At 39.9% G+C, this 21,977-nt stretch overlaps 1 protein-coding gene and 1 long non-coding RNA gene across 2 annotated transcripts; one reads left to right on the forward strand and one right to left on the reverse strand.

The window, feature by feature from the left end:
- Positions 1 to 5,098: 5,098 nt before the first annotated feature.
- On the reverse strand, positions 5,099 to 8,545 carry LOC119894835. The gene is made up of 4 exons (XR_005442979.1): positions 8,384 to 8,545; positions 7,596 to 7,672; positions 6,984 to 7,081; positions 5,099 to 6,723 (listed from the first exon to the last, which is right to left on the reverse strand). It is a non-coding gene; the product is annotated as an uncharacterized LOC119894835 (long non-coding RNA).
- A 670-nt stretch (positions 8,546 to 9,215) lies between these two features.
- On the forward strand, positions 9,216 to 17,215 carry LOC119895809 (transmembrane protein 47-like). The gene is made up of 3 exons (XM_038709144.1): positions 9,216 to 9,520; positions 12,534 to 12,674; positions 16,240 to 17,215. The coding sequence occupies exons 1-3, from the start codon at positions 9,304 to 9,306 to the stop codon at positions 16,419 to 16,421; spliced, it is 540 nt and encodes a 179-aa protein (XP_038565072.1). The 5' UTR covers positions 9,216 to 9,303; the 3' UTR covers positions 16,422 to 17,215.
- Positions 17,216 to 21,977: the final 4,762 nt, after the last annotated feature.

The raw sequence follows: 21,977 nt of genomic DNA on the forward strand, positions 1-21,977 counted from the left end.
CCAATAGATAACAGTTCTCTGCTTTTAAAAAGCCAACAAAAGGAGTTGACTCTTTTCACAGCAGGCTGCACCTTCTTTGTCATCTATTCCTCTCCCCTCAGGCGGAAAAGCTTCACTTTAAAACTCAGCTGTTGTCACATTCTGGAGCCTCTCCTTTGCATGTCATGCATAACTCTAATTCATTCTGATCACTGGCTGCTCCACACCTCCCTCAGTGAGCTCCCAAAGGGCTGCTGCCCACTGTCTGTAGTCTGTCAGAGGGGACAGAGAAGAAAGTGTCAGTGCGGGAGGTAGTTTATTAATTTGGGGGCATATGGGAAGAGGATCAGATTTGGATTTTTGGCTCTCTGTCGGGTGCCGTGTCACACAGTGTTTCATGCCAAAACTAAACATGTACTCAGCAACTTTCAAAAGCTGGTCACATAATTCCTTGTTTGGCTATGAAATCATCTTATAATGCTTTGTTACAGTTAGAGGACTGTATGGCTTGGATTTAAAGAAAAGAAATCTTCTCAATATGTACTTTTTGCTCGCACAGATTTAGAGTTTGAACAGAAAGGGAAATTGAAACACATAAAACATTATCCAGTATACATTATACTGTGCTAAAATGCCATCCATAAAAGCACAACCAATCCTGGGCTGACAGTTCAACTGCATCACCATTTGTCAGTGTAAACACAGAGGTTTCATACGCACTGTACACATACCGTAGAGACACACGTGTCTACTGTATGTTTTTGGCCTTACAAACCTCTATTCATGAGGCATAAAAAGATTAGGGTAAAATGTTTTGCCAATGAATTAAAGTTCTGATGCACTGAAATTATTCAAGATGATAAAATTGAAATATCCTAACATGCGTTCATACATCATAACTTTCAAATAAAGAGCCTCATAATAACAGACGATTTGGAGACGCATTCTGCGTCTCAAACATAGAATGCCTTTCTGGTGAAATGTCCTTCCTGTTAGTTATGCCTAGTTTTTTTATGCCCAATTTACTAACAAACTATTTCCAAATAAATTAATAAAAACATCATAAAGTGTAGATCAACCCGAACAGTGAGCTACACAGTGTACATATTCAATGTTTCAAGTCAGTAGGATCACATCTGTTATAGTGTGACATGTCATGCGTGGTAAACAGATACAATGGATATTTAAAACTACATTTGCCTATCTCTATACAATTTAACCATTTGCACAATTTACCATATCTAATTTGGGGTTTTTTTTAAACTTGAATGGACATACACCCAGTTTCAGCCAGTTTTAGTGCGTGTATTTAAATAAGGTGATTTGTGGGTCAGCAAACCAGTACAAACAGCCAAGTACAGTGACAATTTCAGCAAGAGTGCTGTGCTGGCCGCCGATATGACAAGGCTGAATGAGGTGGGCTGCAGGATGAGCATAAGTGGTTCACAGCTGGTGTCTGGGGGAAGGACGAGAGTGGGGTGGGGAAGGCCGGCCAGCGAGGGGAGGGGTCTGGTGGCGATAGTTGGGGGTGTTTGCGGCCATGACGACTGATGGAGGAGGAAGTAAACAGATGTCCACAAGCTGGCAGACAGGCCCAGAGTGGCCAGGCCACTGAGAGACAGGTGGACATCCAGGAACACAGTGGGACTGCAAAGTGACTGTGAAGCCAAGAAGCAGGGCTTTGCATAGAGAACACAATCACTGGCGTCTCTCATAAATACATCTGTCATTCTAAAATTTTGTGAAAATTTAACACAAATGAGGCCCTTATTTGACACTTCTGCACACCAGTGAGTAGAACTGTCTGATGAGGATTCTCAAAATATAAGTGGCCTTCAGTCTTCGTGACCTTAATTGCTGTCTCTTCCAATTTGTTGTAATGCGAAATCACAATATGATGAGACAGTGATGATGATGGGGTTGATGCTGCTGCGAGAAATCCTTCATCTCAGCAGTCCGAATTAATCTATCACAGTTCTTCTGATAACCCACTTCAGCGTTTTTGCAGAGTCACTACAGCAGCAGTAGTCATGAGGATAAACTTGAAAATGGAAAGCCATCAGTTTAAATCCCCTGGCAAGCTGCTCAGTCAGAGTTCAGGAAATAAAGGAGACATGCTGTCGCCTCCCTTAACACTAACTGTCAACATGACCTTGAGCAAGGCACTTCAAACACAGCTGCTCTGGGTTGCACTTGTATGCTGGACTGACTTGGAGGACACAATGAAATACTCCTTGAAGGGGGGAAAATGCAACTCTCCTGAAAACATTTGAACAGGGGGTGCTTCAAGGTGACTTTGAGCAACCAATGTGCTCTGATGACCGTGGTGTTCAGGAGACAACGCTGAATGTGCTGCTGCATGTGATTAGTGTTACAGTGTAACAGTTAAACAAGGAGGGACAGTGACGAGCTAAACAAGCTACAGTGTCCAATGAAATCGTTACTCTACTGCTATTGGATGGATTGCATGAAAATTGCTACAAATAATTAATGTCCAACTCAGGATGAACTTTAAAAACTTTGGTGATCCCTTAACTAGTACTCAGATCTTTTCCTTAAGTAAAATTAGCAATACCACAATGTAGAAGGACTGTGTTACACAAACTTTTACTTAAAAGTACAAAGACATTGGCATCAAAATATACTTAAAGTACCAAAAGTAAAAGCACTCATTATGCAGAATGACCCATTTCAGAAAAATACATTTTAGTATTGGATTGCAATTATTCATGCACACTATCTTAACCTATAATACACTATACTGTATTTGTTGATTGTTTTATTAATGAATCTGAATCTGCAAAATTACTATTAACTGACATGATAAAAATAAATGTAGTAGAGTAAAAGGTACAATATTTGCCTAGTGCAGGAAGTAGCAGAAATAGACATACTAAAGTAAAGTACTTGGAGAAATGTACTCTATTTACTTTCCATCAATGACTTTTCATTTAACACCATCAACAGGTTAAGACTGTAATTCCCATCAGCCTCAGCTGTAATTTGGTGCTTAGTAGCATTATGTTAGCATGCTAACATGGTACAAGGTAACTGTGATGTATAGTAAAAATTATATATTATAATTAAATGCTATTATAATACGTATTTTGGAGAATTAAATTCCACAACACTATAAAAGAAAATAGAAAATGAATGAGAGTGTGTGGGCTAACATTCCTGATCCATGAGAGTTTTTAAATGTTTTTATTTATTTATTTTATTAAATCCATCTGCTCAAAGAGTCTGACCATGGCATGACTCGTGATGGTGTGATGTTGTTACGGTAAAGAGGGAGATGAGCGGGACAGACCTCTGTAGTAATAGCAGCATTATTAAACAAAGCCTCATCAGTTACCATGGAAGCTTATTCACAGCTGGAAAAACCTTGAGAGGCTTATTCTGAGCCTAATCAGCTGCAGCCACTCCAGGAAGACCACGGTGAGCAATAGAGGATGACGTCATGTGATGAGTATTTTGTAAAGAAGCTTTTTCTTCCTCCGAGTCACGATATAACCTTCTTCTTCTTCATCATCATCATCACCATCGTAAATTATGCTGAATCAGAGATGTGAGTCATCGTCATGTGTTTACTTTTAAAAAAAAATGCTCTACCCTTTTCCTACTTTCTTCCATCATCTCATTCTCTTTACCTCTTTGTTACTTTATTTGCTCTGTTGTCTTCATCGTGGAGAAAATGCATAAACCAGCCATGTGAGTCCCTGTGTTGGCATGTGGGGGTCTCAGCAATCTCTCCTGAATATTTAAAATGCGGTGGATGAAACTGAACAGAAGGTTGGTGGCTCAGTGGATAAGTCAAAGTCAGGGAGAGAGGATCCAAAAAAATTCAGACATGACTTGGATTTCCTTTATGCTCTTTCAAATCACCATGTGGGGAGTCACCATTGTGCCGTCTCAAGTAGCTTTGTCTGCTCTGCAGATTTTCTAATGAGGGGCTTTTGGAGGAGGATGACAGAGCGCTCTGCCTATTCTGTCGGGGAGGAGGGGCATTTAAAGGAAATGAGCAATGCTCTGTCCATGGATACGCCTAATACTAGATTCCCCCTACTCAGATGTCCTGCTGGCAGCTTGGCAGCACCATTAGGACTGAGAAGGGTGGCATTAGTCTGAAACTCTCATTATGTCAGATAGACTGAAAACCTCTAATCTAGGCAAATGATAGGGGTAGGATTTAACCAAGCTGGGCAAGAAGGCAGCAGAGGTGTAATTCAAAGTACTCAAATCAGTTTTGTTTGTTCTTTACACTGGAGAACTTTATTTGCAGAGCAAATGCTGTGCTCAGAATATTTACTTGTAGTGAATAGATTAAACTAGTGGTTGGAGTTGAAATACAATACAACAGAAATGTTAGAGCAAATCCCTCCTTTGCACAGACATTCTGGGTTTTTTCTGATATACTACCATATAACTGTGCATTTTATTTGCAGTAGGCAATGGATTTCCTTAGTTAGAAAAAACTGAGAAGAAAGGGGAAAAGACAGGTTGTTATAAAGGACAGGCCACACAGAGTAGAGAGGTATACAAACTTATTGATAGAAATCAGATATGCCATCTAAGTCAAAGACACATGGATCTAGAAGATATATGTTCTATACCTAAGGAGGAAGGAAGCAAATCAGATCACATTCAGTAAACTAGTTGCCCCTTTCATCATCATGGTATTATTATTAAACAGATTCATGACAGTTGGTCAATAAATCACTCCACCAAAAATGTGTGAAGAGGAAGGTCTGACAAGTACATTTTAGAAGAGGTCTCCAAATGCTAATAAAGGCTCTTGAGTTGGATGTTTTATTATCTCCTCTCACTGTGGAAAATGTATTCACTCACTAACTGCCTGGATCCATGTCAAAACAGCTGAGAAACACACCGTGATGGGCAGCCTGACACTAAAGATATTACAAATGATTTTCGCCTGTTTTTCTCTGTTTTGGTGTGGCAGTTGAAGGTATGGCATCAATGACCATTCTTTCGGTACTGCAAGAGTAATCATCGTCACTGAACATAAGTGATTAGGAGAAGATTTGGATCGTCTCATTTCCATCTGATCATCCACATTTGTTGCTCATGTTATTAATATGATCAGTAATCAAGCCAGTCACTGATTGCCAACCATAACTTTATTTATCCCTTGTTAATGAGTTCATAGCTGCTCGTGAAACATTTCCACATGCTCCAAAATTTGTACAACACATAGGAGAGTGAGTAATTATTCCACAAGTCCTGCCTGAGCTCATAACCTGCAGTTATTCTGTTCACCAGAAGATGGAAATATTTCACAGGACATGTAGACTGAATGAATATTAAAGTGCGTTGAAGTCATATCTAACTTTGTACTTGTCATTTCATTTTGCAGGATTAATTGGGTGGGTTTTTTTTATTCTGTAGCTGTTCATAAGAGATATTAAACTCAACATGCGTTTGAGTGTGGATCAAAGAATTATTTCCCAAAGGAGGTAAAAATATCAGTGAGCTCGGCCTACACACTGGCTGTGTGACGAAGCCAAAACAGGATTAAGAGAAAAGACCAACAAGCTAATAGACAGCTCTATTCTTATTATGTCGCAACAATTTTCAGCAAGCACTGGATTTTTCATGTCTTTTGTGGTCAATGTGTCCATATAAACCCTGCTGCTGTTACTGCTACTGCTCATAAAATGTCATCTACTACTAATAATTATACAAAGCATTGTATATTGGTGGTAAGAGGGAGTAATAACAGGAATAGTGTGGTAGTTTTGTGGGCTTTAGCATCCAATATGTCACATGTCTGCCATCTGCTGGATCATTACCACATTACAGCATTGCTTTAGATTCTCATTTAGATTAAGACAATGTTTTCAGACTGCAAAATATTTTTTTAGTTCTCACTTGAACAATCGCCTATGTCAAATTTGCATCCTTAGTGTACACAGTGGAATCACAACCTACAATCACAACACTCCTGCCTGGGCCATATTAACTCTAAAACAAAATTCCATACCCATCAAATGAGTATGGCCAGTTTTTTTGATAAGCAACCATTTGAAACTCAATAATTTTTTAGTCAGTTACGTAACTGCTCAAAAGCACTGCCCAAACTTTCATCAAGTGAAATCAAGTTTAGAACAGACAGAGCAGTGTGTACAGTCTTTATGGTGTCTTTATGTTTAATTTGGTCACTTTTATGGAGAGTAAAGTAATCTAAAAGTTTAAATACTGAAAACTGAACTCCAAAGGACTCTTTCACAACAATTTGCAGCTCCTCCACAGTGGATGGGATTCCTGATGGAATAAGCAACATCTCAACTCAGTCATCAAATATTACTCGGAGAATGTCTCCTTCAGTGACAGTTTGTAGCTCCTCCACAGTGAGTGGGTCATCATGTGACAGTTTGGACAATGACTTAATGGTTCCACTTCATTCTGTGAGGGTCCCGTTTCTTAAACTAGTAGCTTATTCTTGAGGCTGTTCACTTTTGGGGACAGTTTTAAGCAATCCAGCTTGAGAAGGAGTTTCTGGAAGAATTCAAACGTGTACCTGAGTTCCTTGGGATAGGCAAGATTCACTGTATGCCAAACCAACGACCATGGAGCCCTTGGAAAGTTACCCAGAGCAATCAGAATTTTCATGCCCTCTACCACGATACCGATATCGTCAGGACCCTCTGACGTAGTAGTTTTAATGATGTTGATTTTCCTCCTTTTTACAGCAAGGTCCTGTTACACACTGTCTTCATCAGCATCCTGAAATAGCAAGAACATTGTGTATTTAATACTATACAACCAAAGAAGAAGGTCCTAATTGAACAGCTACTAAATTGCTTCCAACACTTTGACAAAAAAAAATTGAGATAATGCACTTGCAAAATAATATTTTCATGCCAGGTAAGCAATCATTCAGATCACTAACAAACCAAAAAAATGGTCACAGTTGTAAGTATTTGTAATATAAAATCTTTGGAGATTAAATCAATCCTTGTATTTTAACGTGTTCATCAACTTACATCATGCTCTTTTAAAAGTTGATCTGTAGATTCCCCAAGGTTCACCAACACTGAATAACAGCATCTATGGTCATGTTGATGCTAGGATTGCTTGGAGCCTAAAATTACAAACAAACAAACATAATTCAAGTTCATGGTGTAAAAATCATCCACAGTGCTAAAATGGACTGTGATGATTTTCTGTTGAAGCTGCAATTTTCTTAGACTAGGTGTCTGATATTACTGCTAAATAAACCCCAAGAATCCTTGATGTGCTGTCCCATGGACCATTCTAATGAAACACATCCTGCCATTACCCAGGAGGTGGTCCACATAAACTCCCATAAAACCACAACAGTTTACACCTTGTCTTTTGTATGATTTACATGTGCTGGTAGGCACATTTTGTTACCTTTCAACAAAGTCAGAAAATCTTCCACTTTTTACGACAAGCTATCGTGTTGGTTTTAGCTTCATATTTATAGTACAGAAGACTGGTAAAGAAAATCTAACTCTTAAAGAGAAATACCCAAAATATTGACCTCTTCTTTTAAGAGGCAAGTACATAGAGCTCAGTGGCAGACTGGATTACAGAATAGGACATTAGAAAACATAATAGTCATTGAAGGGTACCTTGAGTAGGATAGCCTTCACTGCCTCAACCCCATGGTTCCGCCCTTGGAGTGGAAGAGGTTCAGAAGCCTGAGAGTCTGGAAAAGACAAATAATGAAACCAGCTTTAAAGCCTCAAATATCACAAGTTTACATATTGTTCTTACAACACTTTTAAATGCCTTGTTTGAGTGTAATTAAACCCATTAATTGTGAAGGAACTACTTTAACAGTTTGAGTCAAGCATATAGCGGCTATACAATCTTAAATAGCCTAGATTTTATTGTGATTGTGCTTTGTCATTATGAGTAATGTTATGTCTGGGTTGGAAAAGCCAGCCAGCAGCAGTGCTGATACAGTGAATTATGAGCTGTACATTAGCTGCCCCGAAAATATCCAACTTCTTCAATAATTTTTTTTTTCTTCAGTACAATTTGCCTGAGAAAACTAAATGCAGTAAATTTAATTTGTAATTAACGTTAACGTTACTACATTTGTGCATTAATGCAGTCTCTAAGGCTAGCTAGCTTGTTATGGGGGAGGAGGGGTGGAAGCTTGTGCCAAGGCCAGAAAAATTTGATTAGCTGGGCATTATATATAATGTTCTACATGAAATTCTGACATTGAAACGAACAAAGGCTGGCTTAGAATCACTATAGACAAACTTATATTTTGACACTTTTTCACAGCCAGTAAAGTTGGAATGTTTGGTAACCTGTAGTAACGCATGTTAGCTACCTGTTACTTGTTACATCTTGGTTATAATTTTTTCATTAACTAACAATAATTAAACTGAATTAAACATCTTACCTTTGAAAAAATGGCGGTCCCTTAAAAATGTAGCAGATGACCATGTCCATGTGGTGCAAAGCAGCTTGGAAAGAAGTGCAAGGCGATTAAAACCAAAGTGAAGTCCAAATGAGTAACATTTTAAACATTTTCTGCATCTTTGACATTCCTGATAAAATATAATTAAATTCTACTTGGTGAATCATAGCTGGTTTTATTCAAACAATATTGAGCAAAATCTTACCCCACCAGCTGGGAAAAATGCCTTTCTCCTAAAATTTACATCTGATTAAATTCTAATTAATTTCTCAACTGTAGGTATTTATTTTACTTTATATTATGTTACCCTAAGCATGACCATCTCCAAGATACAAAAAAACCCCTATAAAATATTATTTTATGTGTCAGCAAATAGACATTGAGCTTAGGGGGGGCGTCTTACCCAACACTACCCTACGACCTTCTTGCAAACGTGTGTGTCTGTGTGTTTCTGTGTGCGCGTGTGTGTGGACAACTTCAAGCACTTCTTTGGACCAGCTCGCCAACCCTCTGAAAGGACGCTGCTGCCTCCGAGGACCGTAACCAAGTCTCATTTCCTAACGCGACTTTCAAAATAAAAGCACAGCAATTGAGGGCTGGTCTTCTCTGCACTGAGTCGTATAAATAACAAATAACAATTACATGAAATTATATTTAATTGAAATCGTGTTTATTGGAAATATTTTTCTGGTAATCTCAGAATTAACCAGCCTATGAAGTGACCTAACAAAAGAGCAATTATTTTGAAAATCCGAGCTAACCGGATGTCTCCCTATAAACTTTTCCAGCTGGACACACACACACAAAGCAGTGAAGGGTATGGTGGGTAAAGACGCACACGGACCGCGAGCGAGCTCACTTCACCCTGACTGACCTGCAGCGGTGTATCCTGTTATGAGAAGATGTCTGTGAACGAGGTGTATGTGTTCCGGCCCTTCAAGCTCATCGCTCTGCTGTGCGTCTTTCTGGCGCTGTGTTTGGACGTGGTGGCTCTGCTGAGCCCAGCCTGGGTCACCGCGGAGCATTTCTCACTCTCTTTGTGGGAGTCCTGCTCCCAGTCCGAGGCACGGCATCCGACGGAGGAGGCTCAGTGGAGCTGCTTCTCCACCCTCACATCTGGTAGGAGTCGGGGTTTGGTTTATTCCACCGTCCTTTGTTGTTTATAACTTTCTGTACTCGGAGTTAGGATGATGTTGTTTTGAGAAAAGGTGCCCCATGGTTTAGAAAGCTGTGATCTCAAGGTTGTAGTGTAGTAACGTACTTTTTTAAGGGAAAACTCTGCCAGTTATATAATAATACCTAAAGCAATGCCATCCGTGTATGTTGTAGAGATGGTTTTACACTGCCATGTTATCAGTGGTTTGTTTCAGGGTCTGTTTTTAGGGCCACGCAAAGGCTGCACACCCTATTTGCTAAAAAACAAGGAGGAAAATGTGTTTGGCAGCTTTGCCCATCATCTCCCCTGGCGGGTTTTTGTTTCAGTCGGCTTGTTGGTCTCTGCACAGAAGCTGAGGTATCATGGCTTTCTCCTGCGGCTGAAACATATCCTCTCTTCATACCAGAGCAGTGACGTGGTGTCACTGTGACAAACACATTGTGATGCTCTGCTCAGCCAGCAAGGTTGGACTGATTCATGAGCAACTTCAGCACGCATGAGTTCAAACCATGTTGATTTTTTGTGACAATTAGTGACTGTGACTGGTGACTCAGTCAACAAAGGCTTAGTGAATCACTGTTACATTTAAATATTGACATCAGTGCTTTAACACTATTTGAAGTTCAATTCAATGTCAGCTTCCATGATTAGGATAAGAAAGAACAAGAACATTTGATCTGGGTCTGAGGAGACACAGTCACCATCTTCCCCATCATTAGCATCACTGGACCCACCAGGTTGCCTTTTGTTGGGCAGAGAAGCCACATGACAGAAGTGTTTATGGCTCCAACCCCCCTTCCTTTCCTCACCAGGGGAGGAAATCCACATTAAAAGTACCAGATTTACCAGCATTTGGCTGGAGGCTGGTACAGGAGGTTGGGTTGTTATTAGCTGGAGCTTTGTCTCTGTTAAACATACTGTAGTTGGCTGTTAAAATAGTAATAAAAAGACTAATAGCAAACCATATAAAATTAAATACAAATTTAAAGAACATTTAGTAGTTTTGTCCTTACTGGTTTCCATAAGTATGAAAAATATTTAGGATTTTAGCAGTTCATAAATATTAACTGGCCAGAGAGACTTTTGGTGCACTTTGACCACAATCACAGATGCAAACATGTACAGCTATGTAGAGGGAAACATTGCCTCGATGTGACTGACCGCTCTCTGATGTTGAGGAATGTGTTGGGGTGAATAGGAGGTGGGTTTGTTGCTCTGAGTGTCTGCAGAGCTCATTAAAGCAACAGTAGAGGGGCGTGTTGAGGTTAAAGGGGAAGTTCACCAAAAGGCAAAGCAGATTTATTACGCACATATTCTCATAACCATCCCAAGATTCTTGAATTTCAGTCTGTAAGAGGAAAATTAATCATTACCTTGTATGGATTTGTAAAGTCTTTAATGCTGTTATGAAATTCTGTAACCTTTTAAGTAGTATGGCCATTTGTATATTCTAAAGTGCACCTGTGTTTTGGTACAATGAAATTTGTTTTGGAGCATGGAGAATAAAGAGGAGTCAGTTCATGTGAGAAAGACATATTTCTTTCCCTCCCAATGTGGCTCAAGGCTGAGAAAGGATTTTGCTAAAGTCACTGATGTTCCTCCCTATCTGTGTGGTAGCAATATATGCTTTTGGTTATCTGTATCTTTTGTCAGACTCTCTGCATACACTACAGTGTTTAGAGCTCTGTCCTTCAGCCGAATTAACTTATTCTGTTACTCTCTTTTAATAAATAGCACAAAGACAACTGTTTGTGAAAACATTCTTTATTTGTGCATTTCTTCACAAATAAATACACATTTTCTACCCCACAGTCTATTGTTGGAGTGATGTAATCTGGCAGATACAGAATAAATAGTAAGTGGTGAGCAATAGGAAAATATACTGACTTTTTTTTTGACCAAACCAAAATTATAACCACATAATGGACCAAAGATGTTATGAGGGGGAAATAAAATCGAGTTCAGATGTGTCATTAGGGAAAAGTTACTTTTTACCCTCCTGAAGACAAATTAATCAGGAGCTCAAAGAGAGAGAGACACACCCAGCGAAGATTGCTCGCTGAGGTTGTTAGCTTCACCAAATGCAAATTCTCCCTTTGAGTTGAGTCTTTTGAGGTTAGGCTTTCTTCTGACACTGAAAAGTGGGCCATCAAAGAGGGAATACACAATGCAGGCAGAATTGGAAATATTTCACATTTTTTCTGAATACATTTCTGGTTTCAGACTCTGTATCAGTGCTTTACTGAATACAGAGCTAAGCTCAGTTCAGAAAAGCTTTAAAATGCTTTAACAAACTAGTGTTGTGTAGGTCTTTCCAGGGACAAATCCTCTGACGCAGAGGAAGTGAGTTTTACTTTTCCACCAGGAGCAACTGGAGTTTGTTTGGAATAAATAGAACAAACGTGCTGTTAGAAAGCCACCACGGCTGAACCGACACGGAAAAGGCTGGCAGCCACAAGCAGAAACTCCATGGAGATGTCACAGTGTTGTACACGCTTACACATGATATTTGGAGTGCACAGTAATGATTACATAGCACCAAGAAATAAATATAGTACTTTTTCATGTAAAAATCTACATAAATATAGTAAACCTGTCCTTGATTTATTTTGGTCTGCTTTGCCTTCTACACTATACTATACATACATCTTTATATTACATCTGAAAATACTGACAACATTTAAAGGAAACAGCTGTTTTAATGTCTTCATGTACAGGTTGGCAGCTGTTGACAACTGATGACTTGCAGGTACATTTTGCATATTTAATCTAATGACTGTGGCTACCGAGTTACTAATCAGGTTTTGCTGATGGTCCGTGCAGGCCTGAGTCCATTCTGCTTCACTCACTTCACTCTGTGGAATTAGCTCTCGCTTTGTGTTTGTCAACACAGCGGTTCCATTCAACAGTGTTGTCCTGTGAATTGAGCTTTTGTTGGGATGCTCCACTCTAACCTGCGTGTGTCTCGTCCTGCAGACTGGCAGATTGCCACCCTGGTGCTGCTGGTGGCCGGAGCCGTGGCAACTCTGGTGGCCTTCTTGGTGGCCCTGATTTCCCTCTGCAGAGGGACACAAAGACAGCACTACCGCACCGTAGCTGTGTTCCTCTTCACTGCAGGTACGTCTTTCTCTTCCTTTCTACCCCACCAAAAGTTCTTAAAGCATTTGCACTGTTCTGCCCCGCATGACTGTTTATCCAATGTTCCAACGCATCACGCTCATTCACATTTGAAAACAGAAAGACGGCATATGTACGTTCACCACAACCACAATGATTTCCATAATAGACAGGGGGCTTTTTGTTCCAGTGCTTACATTAAATAGAAGGGTACAGAAGGAAAGAAGCAGCTGAATGAGGCTTGCTGGTTGAGCTAATTTTTTCTGTGGTGTGGAGTCTGGGGAACTGCCGGCTCACGGGCCAAGAAAAAGCCGCCGCAGAATTTGCAGACTTACCAACAAAGTGAAGTCACTGAGGGGGGAAAAAGCCACCACAGACTCCTCACCCAGCCCTGCATCATAATTGGACTGCTCTTCTCCTGCATGCTTTGTGAGAAGGTCCTTTGGGTGAAGCTGAATTTTGACACTGGTGGGGGGAGGATCTATCTATAAAACATATAAACCAAGGTTTAGCGGTCAAGACACATTGTTCCATCTACTATACAGGCACTGTAATAACTGACTCATAGCCTGTGCTTATTTTACTTTAACAATAGGGATAAAATACTAACCTCTCACCACCTGTGCCCAGTTGCCAGTTTCCAAAACAAAATTTTATTATATAAGAAACAGATATCCTGTTATGCATAACACATTTTTACATGGTGCCTATAGACTAAACTAAAAGGAATAGTTTGACATTTTGTGAAAGCCATACACTTATTTGCTTTCTTTTGATTGATACCACACTCCTATTTGTCCAATAAATAGAAAGCCAAAGCCAGCAGCCAATTAGCTTAGCTCAGCTTAGCTAAGATTAGCTTAGCTTAGCGTGAAGACAGCCTGGCTCCGTCCAAAAGCAAAAAACCCTACTGTTCCTGGACAAGCAATAGTCTGACACATAACTTCCTGTACAACCACCACAGTGTGGATTAAACAGAGAAGATATATAACCTGTGTATTAGTGAGCTGTAGCGGGGCTGGTAGGCAGCTTTTCTTACTTTTGGAAAGAGTCGGGCTATCTTCTCATCTAATTCTCAACAAGAAAGCAAATAAATGTATTATCCACAATCTCAAACTAATTATTTAACATTTGAGATTCCCTGTGGTGTGGTGTGTCCATTGTTTCAAACCCGTGGTGTGTGGAAAGACATTGTTAAGTTTAAATTAAAATCCACAATGTGTTGTTGACACCAAATATGTCAGTAGGAAGAGGATATACTACTGCCGAAATATGCATAAAATTATTGCCAATACATCTAGTTTTTTCCTTTTGATGTATTGGTGTGGCCGATATAATAGATTAGACCGAATGGTTGGGACAAGCAGAGATGTTAATAATATATAATGTTGTCAAACGGTGCAGAATAGTGTTTAATCTAACTTTCCAGGGGAAATGTAAGGGGTTTTTGTCTGTCTCTGAAAGACATCTGTCACTCACAAAGGACCAGTGTGTGCAGTCAACTTAATGGCTGTGCCTTTGACTGGTGACCATTTACTGAAAAGAGTGGGAATACAGTGTTATCCTTTCCTGTGTATAATTGCTTTAAGAGCCTTGTGAGAATAAGATCTCTGTACAGGCGCGCAGTTTTCAGCAGCGCAGTAGCAGTGGGGTTGGACTGTTAAATGCCCCTTGGCAGGACCGTGGCTGTGTGGTATTTGTTTTCTATCCGGAAATATGACCTCAGCAGGCTGCTAGCTCTGTCTGGGCTCCATCAACATCGCCACATTCTTGGGCTGCTGTCGGTCATCCTGCACGCCCACTGCTCCGTCCTGTAGGAAGAATAGGAAGGAAAGTCATAGTCACACAAACCCCTAACCCATTCCTCAAGAGTCACCTAGCATGCACGTAAAGGATCTGAAGTAGCTGTTAGAGAAAATAGGCCACAGCACGCCTTTGATCGCACACATGCACGTACACTCACACGCCAACACATTTGCTACCGATAGTTCATGGTCCTGAATGATTTAAAGGGAAAAGGTATTCACAATGATGGAGACATTAAAGTAATTTTCCTTCATGAAGGTCAAAAGAATAACGATGACTGTTGGAAAATTGTTCCACATTTCACAAAACAAAGGAGCTGCACTTTGGGATATTTAAGTCAGAGGAAAAAAGACAGGCCACTTCAAAAGAGTCCCCACTTTCCACTGAGCAAGAAACCCACTGGGAGGTGTGTCATACAAAGATTGTTTTTCTTGAAAAGGGTTTTTGCCTTTTATGCTAAAATATATCTTATGTCTTGTTATTACATTTCATTTTAACCTTACCCTGGAAAGCACTTTTTGGTCCTCGCTTAAAAAGTCCTATGAAAATGAAATTATTTGTATGTGCTTGTCAACAAAATGCATCAGGCTAAATATCTTTTACTGTTGTTTAATACACAACATTAGTTTTAGAATCACATAAATCAAGAGTAACAAATCAATGAAATGACACCTCAAATCTCCTATATACTGTTTCTTTAATTAAATATTTGAGACTGATTAGTGTTAGTTTTTTAGAGGTGCAGTAAAATAAGAAAAGTTTGGTACTGATGAGTCACACTAAATGTCAATACTACAAGGCTCACTGAGGAAGAAAATTACACAAGCCTGTTTTGACATATTGATGTTTTCATCTACAGGTTCCTAAAAATGCTCACAATTTTCATTGTCGTACTTGTCATGGGAAAATATTAATTTAAAATTAATAATTTAGAAAGGATCATTTTGATGATGACCTGAAGCAGGAAAAACACAGACTTGAGGAAAATTATCACTTTATAAAGCCATTCTCTGGTTACCATCAGTGACTCTTGGTTCTCTTTTCCAACGCTGAAAATCCTTCAGACTCTTTTGAAAACACATTTCTGCTTTTACAGCAGTGCATTAGCTGTCAGATCTGTTTTTACATGAAGCAGGTCTTTAACGTCCTGTTTTTTATTTGAACTGTGAATTTTTATGGACTAAATGCGATCTCTGAATGCACAAACATACTCCTTGGCAAGGTGTGAAACGAGGACTTTAAAAGTGTGTATAAATAAGATACCAATATGAAGAGGAAGAAAAAGCAGAGGTGTTCACAGTAACAGGACCAGAAGGAGGAACAGGTTTTTGAAAAACGTTAAAATTATGAGAAGTGAAAAAAAAAAACATCAGGTAAAAATAGAACCTGCAGTAATTTCAGTTATAGCCATTATGGTACTTGCAACGGTATCATAATATGATGGCATCAGTCATAGTAGTAGTAGTAAGGGGTATGGTAGTGGTAAAAGTTGTAGCGATGGTGGTTGTAGAAGTGAAATTAGTAGCACAAATACTGTTGTAGTAGTGTTTAAGCACGAGGAATAACATTTGTGTTTTGTAATAGTGTTGGTAGCAGTAGTGGAACAATTTGTAGTACTAGAAATAGTAGTGGGAGTATTGTAATGGTGTACTGATGGTGTTAAGCAGGGCTGTGACTAAACATTTTCATTATTGATTAGTAATAAACAAGAAAGTTTTCTTCCAGTAAAATCTTGTGTCTGACTATATTTTGGTTCCAGTGGTTCTGCAGGCCTGTGCTCTGGTCCTCTACCCAATCAAGTTCATCGACGGAACAGTTCTTCAGACTTATCACGAGTTCAACTGGGGCTACGGGCTCGGCTGGGGAGCCACCATCTTCATGTTGGGTGGAGGGATCCTCTTCTGCTTGCGAACGGACATATATGAGGATGGGATGTACTGAGTCCTTTCTCCAGCCCCTAACCCACTGGAAATACACACATAAGCATGTACACACACACGGATAAATTCCCATACAGGAACTGTGCTACTTTTTTTTCAGTCACTCTTCACTCTGAACACAGCACAGTGTATGTGAACACAGACCCTGTTTCTGTGTTCCTCTTGCTGTTTTGCTCTCTCTGTTATTTTTAGATGGGTTGTGAAGGCCTAATTTAGGCCAGGGATGTAGGAATAGGACCCCCACCCCTCACATGCAGCCAGTGGGTCTCTCAACCCTGCCGGTATTGGGGGTGAGGTGTTAAAGCTACAGCACGGAGAGCTTTCTGGACAGGCACGAGCCACTGATGCTGGACGTTTCCACTGCACGCTGACCTGGATCTCTATTGTTAAGAGAAACAGGACAGTAGATTCTCAGCACAGACCTGAATGTGCAGCAACTGAACATTTAAAGTGGTTGACTTATCTCCACATTTCCTTATTTTTTTATTCTTTTTGTAGCATTTCACGAGGAGACGCTTGTTGTTAATCTATTTATGGCATCATTTCCCACTTTATAAATATTGAAAAGGCTGAACTTCTCCCTCCGTGTGTTCAAGCTGAAACATATCTAGAAATGCTAAGCCTTCTGATAGTAGAAGTGGAAATTAGACCGCTTCGATGTATGCTAGAGCTCTTGAGTGTTTTTAGTTTGATTGGAAACTCACACTAGTTTCTCTCAAATGAAAAATGTAAATGTGTACAAAGTATTTCTACATGAAGGATAATCCAAAATAAACAATTGTAGTTTTGGGAGTATTAAGAGTGTGAATTATTGTTGCTTGTAAGTTGTTTTGGGTACTACCATGTGACATTCTGCAGCTTATCCGTCACTCTGACACCAGTAGGTCACAAACTGACCTCTAACAGAATTTTGAGAGTAGAAGGGGTCATCAGGGGCGCCCCCTTTTTGGGCCAACACTTTCATTATCCAGTGCACACATTCCTCAGAGGAAGCCACCCCAGGCTCTTTAAAGAGACATCACCAGGTTGCTCGCTTCCAGCTAGTTGGTGTGAATATATGACTCATTGGTTGAAGCATACTGAGCATAAAACAGTTTATTGCAAACCACTAGACACTTTTTGCAGTTAAATATTACAACTTCCTGCAAGGTGAAATGTACATTTCATGTAATCCTGGACATTTGTACAGCACTGCCACATTATTTGCTTGTCATGGATAAATGTGCTCATAGACTAAAAATCAAATTGTAGATAACATTTATTGTGAAAAATTACACTTTTTTCCTTTTTTTACCCTTTAGTCTGCAGATCATATAGCTGTGGGTAGTTTATTCATGTTTTTTTGTGCTAATGAGAGGCAAGTAAAGTTAAAATATCTATATTATTTACTTGGGTGTTTTGTGTGAAAAAGAAAGCACTGCCACACCTGAGCAGTCTGGTGTAAAGTCTCCCTGTACACATTTTCTTTACCCCCACAGATTTCAAACTGCAACAGCTGGTTAAAGAAAGTCTGGAAAGGCAAATAAACAATTTGCAAAGCTGCAGCAACGTGACAACACCCCAGCTGTGGACAATAGTTACACCTGAATCAACAGCTCCAAGGGGGGAAAAAAGACCCAAATTACTGTGCCATGTGAACCTGATACTTTGCTCCTCTTGGTAGTGTTATGTGGTGTGTTGAGTGTGTGAGGTGCCAGGGCAATGGTTGTCTTATAATAGCAGTGACCTCTCGGGAATCTTTGAAATTTGACTTACAGGTTAAAGGTGAGGCAGTTACACTACAGGCTGGCAGAGAAGGCACACATTATACAGTGTCTTAAGCATGACACATGTTACTTTCTGGTCCCACGTACATGTAAAGAATGTTGTCATTAGTTCATAATCAAAGATGTTTTGACAGTGAGGGGGCGGAACATCTACTCGGGAGAATTTTTTTTGTCCTACATTCTACAGTAGAAGAATATTTTAAATCTTTCACGATATATTCACGTAGACCCACAGTATACCAGCAGATTTTTTTCCCAGAGCAAGGCAAGCAAGACTTTTTAAATTATGCACTTGCTAGTTTTGGTGTGTTGTAAAAGTCAGAGGTCAGTATGCCAGTAGGCGTTCATTTTTAGCTCTCACAGTTACTGCTCTTCTTGCATTACATGCAACTGCATAGTATATAGGAATATGCACTAAATAAAATGTCTTACCAAAGGCATTGTTCACAGTGTTGGGCAGTAGCGTCGCTACAAGAAGTTTAACTACATTTCTCAGTAGCTTGGTGGCAGTGTCGCTATTTTCTAAATCAAATAGCTTTTCAGTAACGAAGCTCTTTTACTGACAGAGTAGCGCGGTAGCTTCCACACACACTACTACACTTTCTGAAGCATTTCTGAAGGATCAGTAAGTGAGGCCACCGCGACACACGGACCTGTACGTGCAGCCGGCAGAAGCGCTTCCGCGTGACGGTGACATCACGTACCCATCACTGGGCTGATCACTTGCTGTAGTGAAATAAAGACACGCGCGATTGAGTTTACTTTCTACTGTGATAGTTATTGTAACACCTCTTGTGAGAAGGGTCAGGGTCCAGCCTGGCCACCTCTTCCTCTAGTAAGGAGGAAACTTTGATATGTTGTGGCAGAAAGTTGTTTCCATGAGATGAGAGTTTCTCTCTATCTCTCTCTCTCTCTCTGGCCTAACGCCATGAATGTTTAGGTTGCAATGCTGCCAAAGCACTACTAATTCATTTATAAACAATTAAAAAGTATATAATTAATAAACAATGAAATTACATTATAAAAACTAAAGAAAGAGGGAAAAAAACAACCAAAAACAAACACAAAATATGTTACATTGAAAATATGTCTTGTTTTTTGACAAGCAGTAGACTTTTTCAAAGGAACAATTATTAAAAAAACAAATAATATTACGGATAATAATGTGATAATAGTAACTTTATACAAACAACAATGGTTCTTGTTTGTTGCATGAGGAAATACATTTAGCTGCAATAATATTGCAATAAGCAGGAGAGTTTCTGTGTGTCTGATTTAGCTCTCTTGTGCGCGCGCACACACACTGTTTGGAGCAGGTTTTTAGTCTTTCTTCTATGCTACTGTGGAATGAAGTTGGTTCAATATAAACTAGGCCTATACTGTGTGTGTGTGTGTGTGTGTGCGCGTGTGTGTATATACACTTTTGCCATGGGGCTGTAGCTTAGCTTGCTACATTTCACTGGGGGATAGCTTCTGTGTAGTGAAGCTTAATTTAATGTAGAGTAGCTGGTAGCTTAGCTCACTACATTTTCCAAGTAGCTTGCCCAACACTGATTGTTCATATTTTACAGTAAATACAAGTGCCTGTTCGTCATTTCCCCTTTGATCTGATTCTGTTTACTTGGGTCTGCTTCTGCATTCAGCACCTGCATGAGCAACATGTTTGACCACACTCTTAACTTAATTAATTAATGTCTTTTCCCAACTAGTGGTCAAACTTGATAATATCTGCTGTTGTGAGGCTGTGAGAGCCATCATAAAGCATGAGAGCCAAAGCTGAATTCTTTCTTTCAAGCAGTGACATGTATAAAAAAAAAAATGCTGTGATGCTGTTTGGTTGGCTTATGGTTATCTTCCTTTCTATATGCTTTATGAAAATATAGAGTTGGAACAGAGAGATGTATAGATACGCAGGAAAACCAGGTCTATGCTTACACACAGGAGTGGCTGGGATTTTTTTGATGGAACTAGGCAAAAGAAAAGGACCAGACTTTAGTGAGACTAACCTGAAACACCAATCCCAAATTGTTGTAATGATCATCATTAAATTAATAATATACACATATTTTAAACAACAGAATAATGCTGCAGCTGAGTATAATTCTGCCATCTGGCAGCTGCTGCTCATGTTCTCATCTCTGAATACTTTGGAAATGACCACAGCTTTTCCCACTAATGCAGAGGATTTTCACAATTCTTACTGTATATCAGCATGGGAAACAAAACCAAAGACGAATCATTTGATCCAGAAGTTAGAACAGACAACACATTTAGTCACATTTGATTGCAAGTCTCAAACAATGAATTGTATTTGTAGTGAAGATAATGTGCCCTTTGGAGAGTAGCCCGGCCCCTGGGTGCAGTAACCAGCCAGGCCCTGCACTCTTTCACTCGGCAGGGACAGATTCCAGTTACTGAGCCTAGGGGACAGAGACAAAGATGGCCTCTGACACCTTGGTGCCTGAGGAGGGAAATTGTTGTTTTAAGTGAAACGGTTATGCACAGGTATACTGAAAATGCAAGAAAATTATGTATGCAAACCTGAAGTTGTCCAGCTTCTCCTCTGATAGCTGAGGCGTGGAAGTCCTCTGCAATCTAGTCAGGCCGATGAATGAACTGAAAAGTAACACCTGGGCTATACATTACCCTCCAACCTATCCTCTATCAAGCTTGGCTCCACCAAAATTACATATTAACCCAAGAAGTTAGTCACTTCTCATCCACTATCACACTTGTGATGCCCTGCAGTCCCCTGGGTCCCATTAAACCCAAATTCAACAGTAAATCCACTTGAATAACCTTTGTGTGCCTCCTCAGAACAATTTTATCATTCAGTGAGCTGCATAACATCCATTATTTTCTGTTTTGTCATGCGGCAAGGGTGCTTCATTTGGATGAGACCCACAGCAGTTACAGATTGCATCCAAATTATTGCGTGCATGCTTTATCAGAGTTTCTCTCATTTATTCTCCTCATATTAATCTTAAAAGGACTTTGTCTTGTTACCAGTGGCCCAACCCCCCCCCACCACCACACACACACACACACACACACACACACACACACACACACATCGAGTGTCAGGGATGAACATGGCGACCTGTTGTGGGAAGCAGTCAGCTGCCTGACCTTGTGGATGTCAGTGAATGTTGGATAAAACGAAAAAAAAACAGCAGTCAGCCTAAAGCCAGATGGTTACTTTCCCAACATGAAAGAAAATATCACACTGTGGAAATTCAGTATTTAATGTCTGCTCGCGCTACAAATTGATCAGTTTGGTGAGATCTATTTGATTTGTCAACAGAAGATGGTAGTCTGTTTGTTAAATAAGGGCAAGGAATACACAATAGAATAGTACCTGCACACTGAATCAGAACTTCCTTATGCTTTATAGGCAATGTTTTAATCATTAATTATTTCTGAGTATTTCACAATCTGCTCAGTTACTGGGATTTTCACGCACAACCATTTCTAGGGTTTACAAAGAATGGTGTGAAAAGGGAAAAACATCCAGTATGCGGCAGTCCTGTGGGCGAAAATGCCTTGTTGATGCTAGAGGTCAGAGGAGAATGGGCTGACTGATTCAAGCTGATAGAAGAGCAACTTTGACTGAAATAACCACTCGTTACAACCAAGGTATGCAGCAAAGCATTTGTGAAGCCACAACACGCACAACCTTGAGGCGGATGGGCTACAACAGCAGAAGAACCCTCCGGGTACCACTCATCTCCACTAAAAATAGGAAAAAGAGGCTACAATTTGCAAGAGCTCACCAAAATTGGACAGAAAAA

Source organism: Micropterus salmoides, unplaced genomic scaffold (assembly GCF_014851395.1).
Source record: "Micropterus salmoides isolate LMB-PRFRI ecotype aquatic unplaced genomic scaffold, ASM1485139v1 Ms_hic_scaffold_9, whole genome shotgun sequence".
NCBI lineage: Eukaryota > Metazoa > Chordata > Actinopteri > Centrarchiformes > Centrarchidae > Micropterus > Micropterus salmoides.

Coding starts and splice junctions, on each gene's coding strand:
- LOC119895809 (XM_038709144.1), top strand. CDS start 9,304: ATGTCTGTGAACGAGGTGTATGTGTTCCGGCCCTTCAAGCTCATCGCT. Junction 9,521..12,533: donor CTTCTCCACCCTCACATCTG/GTAGGAGTCGGG, acceptor CTCGTCCTGCAG/ACTGGCAGATTGCCACCCTG. Junction 12,675..16,239: donor TGTGTTCCTCTTCACTGCAG/GTACGTCTTTCT, acceptor TTTTGGTTCCAG/TGGTTCTGCAGGCCTGTGCT.